The sequence below is a fragment of the Centroberyx gerrardi genome, chromosome 7 (assembly GCF_048128805.1).
Source record: "Centroberyx gerrardi isolate f3 chromosome 7, fCenGer3.hap1.cur.20231027, whole genome shotgun sequence".
In the NCBI taxonomy this organism is placed as follows: domain Eukaryota; kingdom Metazoa; phylum Chordata; class Actinopteri; order Beryciformes; family Berycidae; genus Centroberyx; species Centroberyx gerrardi.
In genome coordinates this window covers 3,300,316-3,313,391 of record NC_136003.1, presented here as the reverse complement: position 1 = coordinate 3,313,391, position 13,076 = coordinate 3,300,316, and the positions used below count along the sequence as shown (strand labels likewise).

Below are 13,076 nucleotides of genomic sequence, written 5' to 3'. Positions count from 1 at the left end.
AGAAACCTGTCAAACAAGACTGGGCATAGCTGCTTGCTCTTCCACTCACCTCCTCCTTCATTTACAATCAGCCCTCCACTCCACTTTAAGGTAACATCACTGATAAGTATATTAGGATTGCTGATGGATCAGTTTGCGGATATTACATAAAATAATATAAATATGAAATCACTAGCCAGCTGGCATTGTGTGTAGGCCTGTGTGTTGCTTATGCATGCAGATTTTCATTAAATGAGCATAAGAATTGGACATCCTAAGTCCAAACCAATGCAGATAATACAGAGAGAATAAACAAGACACAGCTTGTCTGATATCCAAGTGTTTCTATGTATGTACTCAACCTACTTAATAGCCAAAGGACTAGCAGTCTTTAGGGTATCTGCAGGTTTCAGAAAGAAAAAAAATAGTTAATTTAAGACAAATTTAATACCTTTTAAATGCTACCTGGAATTGAATTAAAAACCAATTTAGCAACCAAAATAAAAAAGCTCCTGACAAAGCTCGAAACCAGCCTGTTTCTTACTGAACATAGATAATGAAAGTTGTGAAATTTTAAATGGGAAGAATAAGAGAAGAGACACCAGGAAACCCTGTGGACATGCAGCGCAAAAAAAAAACTGTCATTGCATGGTAGAAAGAAAAAAAATCCCCCCCCAAAAAAAGAGTAAAAAAAATAGACTGCTCACAATAATATTGTATATTGCGATATTTTGGCAGGACAGTATCACGATATTCGATTTTGAATATCGCCCAAGCCTACTCTAGACCCCTCCTCTCTTTCAGTCTACTTCATAAATACTGTACATATCACTGAATCTCTCTCTCTCTCTCTCTCTCTCTCTCTCTCTCTCTCTCTCTCCAGGTGACGTGGTAAAGGTGGACATTGAGGGCAGCTGGTGCCTCTCTCTCTCACTTGTCCCTGTCTCTCTGTGGTTTTGTCATGGCGTCCTCCTTGCTCAGCCGGCAGCTCGCTCTCTCCCTGCAGAACAACCTGCGGCTCAGCGCTCAAGGTAAATCTGCCTTTGCCTACATGCAAACATCCTGAAATGGTTACAATACAATAACACTTCTCATAATATACTCTAGAAATTGGAGCATGTTGCTTGTATAGCTTCATATTTTATGCATTTTGAAGGCAAAGCAATCCAAAATCAAAATGTCTGAAAAGAAATGATCTAAATTTAAGGCCTTAAATGTTGATGTTGATTTATTTATTTTGATCATGTACTGTGACACAAATATACAACAAAATTTGCATGTAAAATAAAATATACAAGTTTGTTAATTTTATACTAGTAATAATATTGTATGACAGTATTTTTTAAATAGTATTAAACAGGCTCACATTTTGCTGCTAACAGAAAGGTCAAAGCTCTCAGTGCTACTTTTGAAATGACACATGCAGTTTGTTCATCCAATAGCAAAGTAGGTATCAGAATAACATTGGTGTAATACAAATTGTTTTAGTCTAGCTTATGTACTGTGCTATCTATGAACTTTGACTCAAAATATGTTTTTGATAAAATTTGACTTAAAATATGAACACTAAAAGTATACAGTATCTACATCATCTACATCATTATCATCAAGAGGTTGCATATGAGAATGTCGCTTTTTCATCTTCAAGGCTGGATTTCCAAATTTGCAAAGAGATCTTATGTTCTCAGTGGCTAAACTGGGAGAAACCGCATTGGAATGTCATTTTCCCTTGTTTAAACAGCCATGAAAAGATGAACTCTGTGCTACAAATGGTTAAAATTTGTTTTTAATGTCCCTGTGGAAATACAGCAGCAGTTATATAATCAGTGTAAATGTTTGACCTACCTGCGGCCGTGAAATGAAGTTTACAGCCACTTCAGAGGCTGGTGCGCGAGTGATGGCTCGAAGGTCCTCTCTCCTGTCAATGATCAACAGGTGGATCTGGCTGGATCCGGTGTGCTGCTGGTTTGCCTGTCTTGAGGCAGAAAAACACAACAGTGGTTCTAAAGCTGAGGGTCAGGAACCTCCAAGAAATTACTTTGGTTGGTCGCAAGATCATTCAACGGGGCATCAAGTAATCTATGACCTCTAGCAGCGACCAGTAGAATCTGCAAAAACATCAGCATAGGTTGCCTCCTAATACTGCTTTCTCATTTGCTTTTTTGGATTAAGAACAAGGCTTTTTAGCCTTCGTAGCTGAAATGTGTAACGAATTGCGAGTATCCTAAAGCAGTGATTCTCAACATTTTTTATATCAAGGACCCCTAATTTAGTCCACATTAGGGCCACAGACCCACATTCAATGAGATTTTGTCTCTCGGACCCAAATCTGAGAATATTGTTATTGTTAGATATGATGCACTGTCTGTATTGCAGGTAGAGATTAACAGTGAAACTATGACCAAAATAGTAATTCTTCTACATTTTCTAATTGTGTTAACAATTCATCAGTTTGCTGGGGACCTCCTAAAACCCCTTCAAGGACCCCTCGTGGTCCCCGGACCCCACGTTGAGAACCACTGTCCTAAAGCTCCAAATCCTCAAACTCCTGGGTGGATTGTTTTTTTTTTCCAAAACCAAGTATGGACTGGAAAGTGAGTTTTGAAAGGCAGAAATCTCAGCACCTGGCCAAGTAATTGCTGAGTCATTGGTAATGATCAACAACCCTATCAGCCCCTGCAGATATATTAAGCCAATTATAGATATTCACGTTTAACGAGGCAGATCATGCTCTAAAATTATAGACATGCATAAAAATCACAAGTCAAACAGTTACCTTAACATTTTCGTTCTTTTAAATTTATTTTATATCTCCTGCATTTCAGCCCAGCTAAACTATGCATAGTGCCTTGGGGGCGTTATTGTTAATTGGAAAGTCACATGAATATTTAATATGGGAGCAACAGTCGGACATCTCAGCCTGAATTCACACTTTCACTGGATCGGAAACGAAGTTGTTGCCATTCTCTTCTCTACCCTGAACTGACAATATTCTACTGCTACAGTGCTTTGTTTTGTGTTTGTGTGTGTGTGTGTGTGTGTGTGTGTGTGTGTCTGTTAGACTTGGGCCGATATTCAACATTATTGAATATCGTGATATTTCGTGAATATCGCGATATTTCCCGTGATATTGAATATTGCCCGGAATTTGGAAGAAATAAAATAAAATACCCCCCTAAAAAAATTTAAAAAAATTAAAAACGGGTTAGGGTTGGGCTTATGGAATGATGTGTGTATGTGTGTGTCATGTCCAGACATGACAATGGTTGAACTGATGACTAACGACATATCAGTCTAAAATCTAACATGTTGGAACTATGCAATGATGATTCTAATGTGTTTTCCAATTAAACTGCTAACACACCAGATGTTGTTATTGTTAATGAGGAGAAGAGAGAAGTGGCAGTCAGCATATATGGAGAAGGCGTTGTCTTTTGTACCCTTAATGCCATTGCTAGGCGTCCATGTGTGTCCAGGCATTGTTCTGTGTCCCTATTGTTATATCCTTGCTTTATTATTGACATTGCCTGTGTTTTCTCCCACAGGCTGCAGGTACGTTAGCAAGGCAGCACCCAAGACCCAGGTGGAGTTTGAGTACGACGGACCCTCCATGAAAACACAAGTCCCTGGGCCACGATCGCAGGTACCACACACACTCACACACACACACACACACACACACACGCTCACACACTTGAATCTTTTATTTATGAGTGCACTACACTGACCCATGTCTTAAAGGAGTATTAACTGTCTTTTCTTCCATACTCAGGAGCTGACTAAACAACTGGGAGATATCCAGGTAAGCTGAGTGGTGTGTGTGTGTGTGTGTGTGTGTGCGCGCGCGCGCATGTGTGTGTGTGTGTGTGTGTGTTAGGGTTGTTTCGATAACCAATCAGTAAATGGAAAATAGAGCACCTTTAAACATCAGTACATCGGTTCTTTGCTTATGGAACAGGCTTGTACCACTGTGAATAAAGTTTGTGTGTGTTTGTATTCAGTTAGTGTTCGTCACAACTGGGGGAAAGTGATCTGAAAAAATACCTCAATCTACGCTTCTCATGTATCTATTTGTTACACAAACACAAACTTTTACACATCTTTTGCAAACGGGCACAGTGATATCTTCAGGTTCACCTTTATCATTGGTTTTGTAGGCAAAATACTGTCATATTTGACTTTGAACGCCCTGCTTCTCTACAAGTTCAGGTAGTGTGATCAACCGCTGCCATGCGGCCACAGGCTGCTAGCCCCACCCACCATGTCACTTGAACTTGAATCCTTAGAGGCTCAGTCTTTATTTACCCATGGATGGCGAATTTTGCAAAATGCTGGTATAGTTCAGTTTTAAAATTTTGGTACTATGGTACTTTTATACTACGGGTATACCCTGTGTACCCTGTATACCCATGTGTCTGTATGTTGTATGCACTCTACCCCAAAGGTAATTTCCCCCTGGGGATAATAAAGTTCATCTAATCTAATCTACCCTGCAACCCTAGTGTGTGTGATTGTGTCTGTGGTGTGATGTGCAGATGATGAAGATTCCTTTTGCCAGTAAAGCAGCAGTAGAATGAAAATGGCAGCTTAAAGGGAAAATCAACCAACCTTTTTGGTCTTTTTGTTTGGTGAATCAGAAATTGAGGATAATAATGGATGCACCCCCCCTCTATCTCTCTGTATGGGAATTTTCTGTAGCATAGTAGGGACTACAGACATGGCTCCGTGTGTATAGGCAGATTAAAGTTCCTATAATGTAAAGTCAGTGAACTAGTTAAAATCAACCCTGGAGGGTTAAAAGAGTGTTCCACATACAGTATTATGCTCATCTGCTACAGTGGAACTTTGCTGGCCTCCAGGTTTGTATTCAATTAGCTATCTAGTTTCTGATCTAACCTTAACTGAGGGCATCAGCAAAATTGGTCACGTTCCAAGTCTTTGCAAATCAGATAGCTACCAGTTACAGTGAGGAGAACTAATTATAGATTCATTTAACAGAAGGCTACTCTCAAAGTAACTAAAAAAAATGGAACTATATGACTGAATGCCTGAATAATTAAGATGTGTTCTGCTCACTAGATACTTCCTGCAGTTAAACCGACATTTTTATATTGAAGCTGACGTTTTGTGCTGTATTTTGTGTTTCCCCCATAATGTTTCTCGTGTCAGAATTGAACAATATGAATAAATAAAATGTGGAAAGAAAATAACATTTCGTTGTGGATTTTACAGTAAAAGGACGATATTGGCTTAAGTACCTACCTGTTGTTTGTAGGAAGGGTAACTTGGGACCAAAGTTTTCTTATGGTTTTACAGAATCGGTTCCCGTGCCTGTAATGGTTAAAAATGGCTGGACACTAATAATGCTAATATTCTGGTCAGGCCTAATGTACTCTTATACACAGTATGACTCTTTTTGGGTGAGCAATGACATGGCAGGCGCGACTTTCCATCCTACCATTAATATAGGAGGAGAACCTAAACCTGCAATAAGTGATGTCAGACCTAACCAATTCTGAAACTAATGTGTGCTATGTGGAGATTTCATTGAGACATAATGATATAAACCAATATCCACACACGTGGGCCAGCTGTGTTGCTGTTTTCACCTCTTTTCTAAAGCTTGTTGTCAAATTCCACTCCAGAATGAAGCTCCTTCTGCTCCAATCAGTAGCTTTTCATTTTTTAAAAACTAGCTTGTCTCCTCCCTCGCTGTTTAAAAGCATCGATCAACCCCTCCCATTCCTGAAAAAAATTATCATAATGGCGCAATCGATGAAGCGAGTGAGTAAACTTGTTAAACTAGTAGACTTGCTACCTACCTCTTTACTTGGGACATGTAATCTTCAGCGGGAGAAAAAACGGTCAAAGTGAGACGTCACTTCTCCGCAGGTACAGTTAGCTTAGCTATTAGCCTTTATGCATGGTGCTTTGCCAGGTGGAGGGCCTCCGTAGTCCAGTAGCTTTGCTGTGCTTTATTTACAAATGTGTTGCAGTTTCTGTCACCCTCTAGTAGTTGGAAAATCGCTTATTGCAGCTTTAAATTGTATGCTATTCCCAGGGTTTATTCTGTAATAAGTCCACCTTGAAGAACATGTCTCTTTCTCTCTCAGAACGTGGGCGCTGTGCACTTCTTCTGCAACTATGAAGAAAGCAGAGGGAACTACCTGGTGGATGTGGATGGCAACCGCATGCTGGACGTCTATACTCAGATCTCCTCCATCCCAATTGGTGAGTACTAAAAGATCCTAATAAGCATAATACGAACAATATTAAAATTAAAATTAAAATAATGTAATTTTCAGTGATGTGTGCGAAAATCATGACATAATTCAAATTCAAATGCAAAAGCTCAGTTTGCATTTACAAGTTTAGGTATGTATGTATGGAAGCATAATACTTACAATATTAAAATTAGAATGAAAATAAGTCACTGTATTCAGTCACTGTATTCAAATAATTTTAATTTTAATTTTAATATTGTCCGTATTATGCTTCCATATAAACACCTACCTGGATTCATTATTCTTTCACCAGTGGATGCCCACCAGTCAGTCGGTTGATATCTCCGGACACATTTTCTGTAAATATGCTACATCCGTTCACAACTATGTTCTGGTTATGATAATAATAACAAAAATAGACAACAATGCACATGCACTTTGCACATTTTCACATATGGTTCCTCCATCTGGGGTTTGATGGCTAGTAATGAACATATCCAAATCTGGGTTTTCTGTTTTCTTCTCTCTCCATTCAGAGCCATTGTATGGCTCAAAATCACCCTTGTAGCACATAAACACAGAATAAACGCAAAACAAAGCAGATTCTGCCAATATATAAAAAAAAAAACTAGTCTAACAAGTGTAATACTAAAATCTGGTTGGAGGAAATTTATGCCGATGGAACGAAGAAAATAGTACATTTACCAATAATTGTAAATGAGGGAAAACAAGTGAGAGTCCTACTTTTTTTTTTTATGGAAATATACATTTGTTCTGTATTCTACTGTATGTATTTGTCTCTCTTTTGACGTGTTTTATATTGTAAGTGTTCGTGTTTTATATTGTACTGTTGTCTCGCTTTGTAAAAAGTCCAACTAGGGACGAGCATTGGAAATTAGTAGTAGCTAACGATTCTGTGATACATTACATTAGAAAATTGTTCTACAGTTCTCTGTGTATACTGTATCTGTCCCCATTAAATAAATACAAAAACATGGCTTGATATGGTACAAAGCCTGAATGCCTCTGCCTCTTCAGTGGTATAGAGGAATGCCATCTGCTGAAAACAGGTTTCTATGTCTTATTCATGCTCTGTCTGGACATAGAGGAAAGCTGTGTGTGTGTGTGTGTGTCTGGTTTCCTGATAAGGAAATTGTGTCATTTTACGATTAAGATTGGATTGTTTGATTTAGGTTTTGCATATTGTTTGTTGGACTTCTTCACTGTACGTGGGCTTAATCCTTTGCTGAGGATGTAACGTTAGCATAGTAGGCCTAAGTGTATGCTAGCAGTAATATTAGTTTCATACTAGTACATGGTGAGGTGACATGGTAGTACAAGCATGTAATGAGGGTTAATCTAGTTTTCCGTTATAAAGAAGCTATTACTCACATACAATAGCAATACAATAAAATCACATTTTCACAATGGAGAGGAGTAAGCTAGCTAAGTAGAGCAGATCCAACAGAATTGTCTAGTGAAGAGGTAATATGTCACCATGCAAAATATTGGAATAATAATACTGATTTGTCATTTGCTGTTTTGGCTTGAGACTGAGTTTTTGTTCCAAAACAGAGTAAAGGCCAGAAAGTGAGTTTTGAAAGTCAGAAATCTCAGCACCTGGTTCAGTAATCGATGAGTCACTGGTATTGATCAACAACCCTATCAACCCCTACAGATATATAGATATATTATGTGTTGGGAGTTAAACCTTACTTAATCTTTAATTTGTTTCACATTTGACATTTCATGGTTCTGGGTCTTAGTCAGTGGAAGTCAGTGGAACTAACTGTTGTTCTGCTCCACTGCTGACCTGGATCCAGCGGACTGAACTGTGAAATGCAACCATAGTAACACTCGGTCGCCAGGGTGACCAGATACAGATTGGGCATAACGGTCATACTCCCTGGTAAGAAAGGATATCATGCAGAAGAAGATGCAGTTCATAGGCCAGAGTGAACTATAAAGCTAAGATGTTGAAGTGACTGGATGCTGGTTGGCAACATTAATGTCAACACTTTCCCTCTAAAAGCTTACATAGGGACAGACAGATGAGTCACCTTGTCACTTGCTTACATACACTCACCCTCACTGACTGTCCTGGCCTTGTCCACAGATATTAGATTAGCTTCCAGTTTAATATCTGCTCCCTCCCTCAGTGGGAGTCTGGGCTCCAGTTAATCAGAATAATAACTGTGTTTGACAGAGATGCTGCAGTGAACAGTATGTGAAGTGTGAAGGTGAATTTAGTCAACGGAAGTCTAAGACCAGCACTTTGATGTCAGTGTTATTAACAAGTCACAATGAAGCCGCATTTTGAGAGCATCTTGCTTCCTTAATGGGATGTATTTCCTGTTGAAACAGGATATTGGGGTGGGACATAATGCAGGGAGGGATCATTCAAAAGTGTAAACCAATGGGATATCAGTTAGGGAGAGAAACGCAGAATTCCATGACTATCTGTAGAGAGATAACAGTGAAACTATGATCAAAATAGTCATTCTTCTACATTCTCTAATTGCGTTAACTAAATTAGATAATGGTGATAATGCTGGGGAACCCCTGGAACCCCCTCAAGGACCCCTGGTGGTCTCCGGACCCCACTTTGAGAACCACTGCTCTAGAGTGTTCTCGAGAGAAGGTAATCATAGAAAGCGTTAACCTTTATTTATACGTGACCCACTGTCTGGAGAAGTGACCTGTGTAATTAGGGAAGTGTACTTACTAAAGTGGATACTGAGTGTATGAACCTACTAGGATAAGAATTTCATTTCTTTACCCAATAATCTTTCTATAGATTATGCTATGGCATTTCTTCCTTAGACATTACATAGTTGATGGTGACAGGAAAGTGGGAGTAACGAGCGTGTGTGTTTTGGTTGGCACTGTGGGTGGTGTCTGGTGTTTGTGGACTAGAGGCTGAGAGATGCGGCATGCAGCATGCAAATGACTTGGGAAACAAAATGTTCATAGCCCCCCACCCCCCTCCTCCCTTCGCTGTGCATCACTGCTTCACAAGTGTAGTGAAAGTAAACCCGCTGATAGCAGAGAAGTTGCGGAAATAGACGGAATCACCGACGCGAGAACATTGCTGCAGAGGTTTGTTTATACATGTGTCGCATGTGTCAGAGAACAAGAGCGAATGAAGCGGGTTTTTGGTGAAGATTAAGCTCTTTGTGCTGCAGAGATATGAGCATTACCGAGCTTGGTGTCTGCTGTAGTGGTGTTTGGGTCAATCTGATTTTCCCCTCTCAGTGGAGAGGAGCTCTAATTAAAAGAGCAGTCCAATATTTTGTCAAATTTTTTTGTTGTGTCTCATCTGAAACAGCAGCCAAAAAAACCCCAAAGTATTCATTTTATGATATGAGACAGAGAAAAGCAAGCAAATTATAGCATTTTTGAAACTGTAGCCAGCAAATGTTTGGTATTTTACTTGATAAATGACTGAAATTATGATAATAATCGATTATCAAAATTATAATCGATTAATTTTCTGTCAATCCACTAATCGATTAATAAACTAATCGTTACAGCACTACTATTATGCAGTTGTAGACCCACTATCATTTAAAATATTGTGATGTTTAGCCATATATCATATTGAACACAAACCAAATCCTTCAATTCCAGTGGAGTCTGGAGAAGACAGGTAGGACTCTGGACAAGCCAAGGGTTTCATTGAGGCTGGCGCTCTCTGCTGGTGGGAGGTGGAATAGCACTGCAGGGCTTTATGTAAGGTGGCTATGTAAGCTTAAGTAATGCATCTTATTATCATCTACATGAGCACAATGCTGTAAGTACAAACCAATAAATGTGAGTCCTGTGAATTATGAACTAGCTCAGAAGCTGACTGAGAGTTGCTGATAGACTTCAGTATTGTCAGGCAGTGATTGGGTTAACAATATATAACCAAGTTTACATTCATTCCTGTTGACATGCAAGTACAGCATTTTTTGATTTTGATACAGTATGACACACTATTATATACTATTTTACTGTGAGAAGGTCATCTCCAGTTCATATTCTCTTGCATCAATAACCAAATCTCTCTGTCTGTCTGTCTCTCTCTCTCTCCCTCTCTCTCTCTCTCTCCTCTTCCTTCATCATTAAAGAGAATAAATTCTGGAATGAATTTCACTATTTTAAGCATATAGGACTCGACTTACTGAAGGGTATTTTTCAATTTATTCATTTGAGGAGGAAGTGCAGTCTCAGTGACCACATATGCGCTCTTCTACGGGTAGCCATGTCTTTTTATTTATTCCTTTTTCTATTGCCAATTGGTGATCATTGAGCTTCTGATTAACATCTCTGATCTGCTAATTTAGGGCCAGATAACAGTTCCACTTTGAGCTTTTGTTATTTCATGCCTCTCTACATGTTTCAAATGGGAGTAGGGTTGCAAAAGGTGAGAAAATGTTAGCTTATAATAGTGAGCTTTAATTTATTTGGAAAATATTCTTCCTCAATTCATTCAATTCTTCCTCATTCTTGCAGCATGTTTTGGTTAAAACATCACTCATTTAATGGGAATTAAGTTGAATTGCAACCCTGCACTGCGTTCTTCCATCACATGCAGGTGAAATGATCTTTTTTGGAGGGGGGTCACAGGGAATACATTATTCCACATTCCTGTTTTGTTTTTTTTGCTGTTCAGTGAAAGAATCCCATGTGAAGAATCAACTAATTTAATTAAAACTCAACTAAATTGTCAATTTTTGATGTCCGTTTGCATTTGTGTCTGCTTACGATACGGCAAAAAGTTTCTGTTTCTGTCTGCATACGACATGGTAAATACAGCCTGTGCAAATAAACTCTACGGTTTCCCTTTTATTCCCATTAATTCTCACACATTCCCATTAATTCCCATTAATTCCCATATACTCCTGCTAATTCCCATGGAAAGTTTCAAAAATCTCGAATGGGTTCGGATGGCAGTCAAGGTTGCGTAGGGCCCAACTTCACTCCCATATAAAGCAATAGGTTGAATTCAGCTTTCAAATATTTTTAACCAAATCTTAACAGGAATGTCTATATAAAGGTTTCTTTTTGATGCCATAGCCTATAACTGTCCTTCCTTTTTCCTTCAAGCTTCTTGACTGATCCAAATGCCCTGATAGATGTTAAATAAAATTCTGTCCCTCCCTCCCTCCTCTCTCTCTCAGGCTACAACCATCCTGCCCTCCTGAAGCTGATGGCCAATCCCAACAATCTGGTAGGTCATCCAGCTGAGAGAAGAGACGATGTCGTCCTTTACAGTGAGAGTCTATTATAGCATAGTCAAGGATGCAGTGGAGGGTAAACCCACTTTACTCACCTTTTTAATTGCAGTTTAAGCTGACATAAATCTGTATAATGTAAATTCATAGTAACTATCATAGTAAGTATCAATCTGATGTAAGTTATATGAGGATTGTGTCTTTTAAGGAAATGCTATATTGAAAGTAGAATAGATTTCTGTTCATATTGGTGGATTTTTCTTATAATGATCACCAACTGGAGGTCATAGTTTACTCTCCTTTTTATTTACCTCTACACCATTGAGTATAGTATAGCAGTGTAGTAAATGGTATAGTGAATAGTAAATAGAGGTAGGAACACTTTATACTAGTTTGATGAAGAGCACATGGGATTGAAATGTGAATAAAAGTGAATGGAGTCCAAGTGTGACGCTGACCAAAATGGTGTGTGTGTGGTGATGTGGTGATTCATATATTTGTGTCTTTCTGTGTTCTCTCCTCTCTCTCCTCCTTTCAGAGTGCATTTGTGAACCGACCTGCGCTGGGAATCCTGCCGCCCGAGAACTTCCCAGACAAGCTGACTGAAAGTCTTCTCTCAGTCAGTAACACAAACGCATTCACATTGGGGTTTTTTTTCCACATTATTTGTGTGCGTGTAACCCCTCTATTTCGGCTTGACCACAGCATACTGAAGAGACGACGCTACAACTTCTCTCAGGTTCATGTTGTTTATTCCAGTCTGTCAGATAACACAGAAATCAATGTGGTTGAGACACATTCAGCTCCCACCCCTACACACAGTCTGGAATCGTCAGCAGGCAAAAGGGCAGTCTTTACACAATGTGATCGTATAGTTTTGTTACATAAGAAATAATAAAAAAACACAAACAAAAGCTTATTCATAAATGTACACTATACATTGTACATTATGTAACACCTGAGTTTACTACATAAACAACCATGGACCCATTTTTATATATTTATATAGCAAATAACTTTCTATGCAAGGGTTTACACAGTGCTTATAAAAAATAATGAACAGAAACACTACGCCTCATATAAGTTATAAACATACCTGTCAGATAACACAGAAATCAATGTGGTTGAGTGGTGGCTGAGACACATTCAGCTCCCGCCCCTACACACTAGAATCAGAATAAAATCAGCACACCAAAGCAATCGCCATTTTATATAAGTTGCACGCTGCGTGCGTGAGGTACAGCAGCTAGCCATTAACAGAGACTAACAGACTTTTAGCTAGCTGGATTTCACTCGACGTAGCACCATGAAAATTCAACTTAGCAACTCAAACACAGTCACAAAACGTAGCCACACTATTTATGTCACTTTATATGCACTTTGATTTAGACTGGAGTAAGGTTTTCTAATTTAATATGTAGAAACACTGCGGAGCTGTTTTCACGACATACCAGTCTGGAATCGTCAGCAGGCAAAAGGGGCGAGCTGAGCGATTCCGGTTACTATGGTTACCACCACTCCCCACGTGAGGGTGCTTGAACGAAACAAATTAAAAAGGCCTTGCATAAAATAATACAGGATATGAAAACATTTCCACAAAGAAATAAAAATAGCAAAAATAAATTAATGAATACTAGAATGAATTTTGACGAAC

General features: G+C 38.9%; 1 protein-coding gene across 1 annotated transcript in view; it reads left to right on the top strand.

Annotated features, from left to right (window-relative positions):
* The window catches only part of abat (4-aminobutyrate aminotransferase), a 46,517-nt gene that overhangs the window by 19,424 nt on the left and 14,017 nt on the right, over nt 1-13,076 (top strand). The window contains exons 2-7 of the mRNA XM_078284828.1: nt 863-1,010; nt 3,525-3,622; nt 3,752-3,781; nt 6,093-6,210; nt 11,369-11,418; nt 11,961-12,041. Of these exons, the coding sequence (XP_078140954.1) occupies nt 941-1,010; nt 3,525-3,622; nt 3,752-3,781; nt 6,093-6,210; nt 11,369-11,418; nt 11,961-12,041 (447 nt within the window). The 5' untranslated portion in view covers nt 863-940. The remainder of the gene's footprint in view (nt 1-862; nt 1,011-3,524; nt 3,623-3,751; nt 3,782-6,092; nt 6,211-11,368; nt 11,419-11,960; nt 12,042-13,076) is intronic.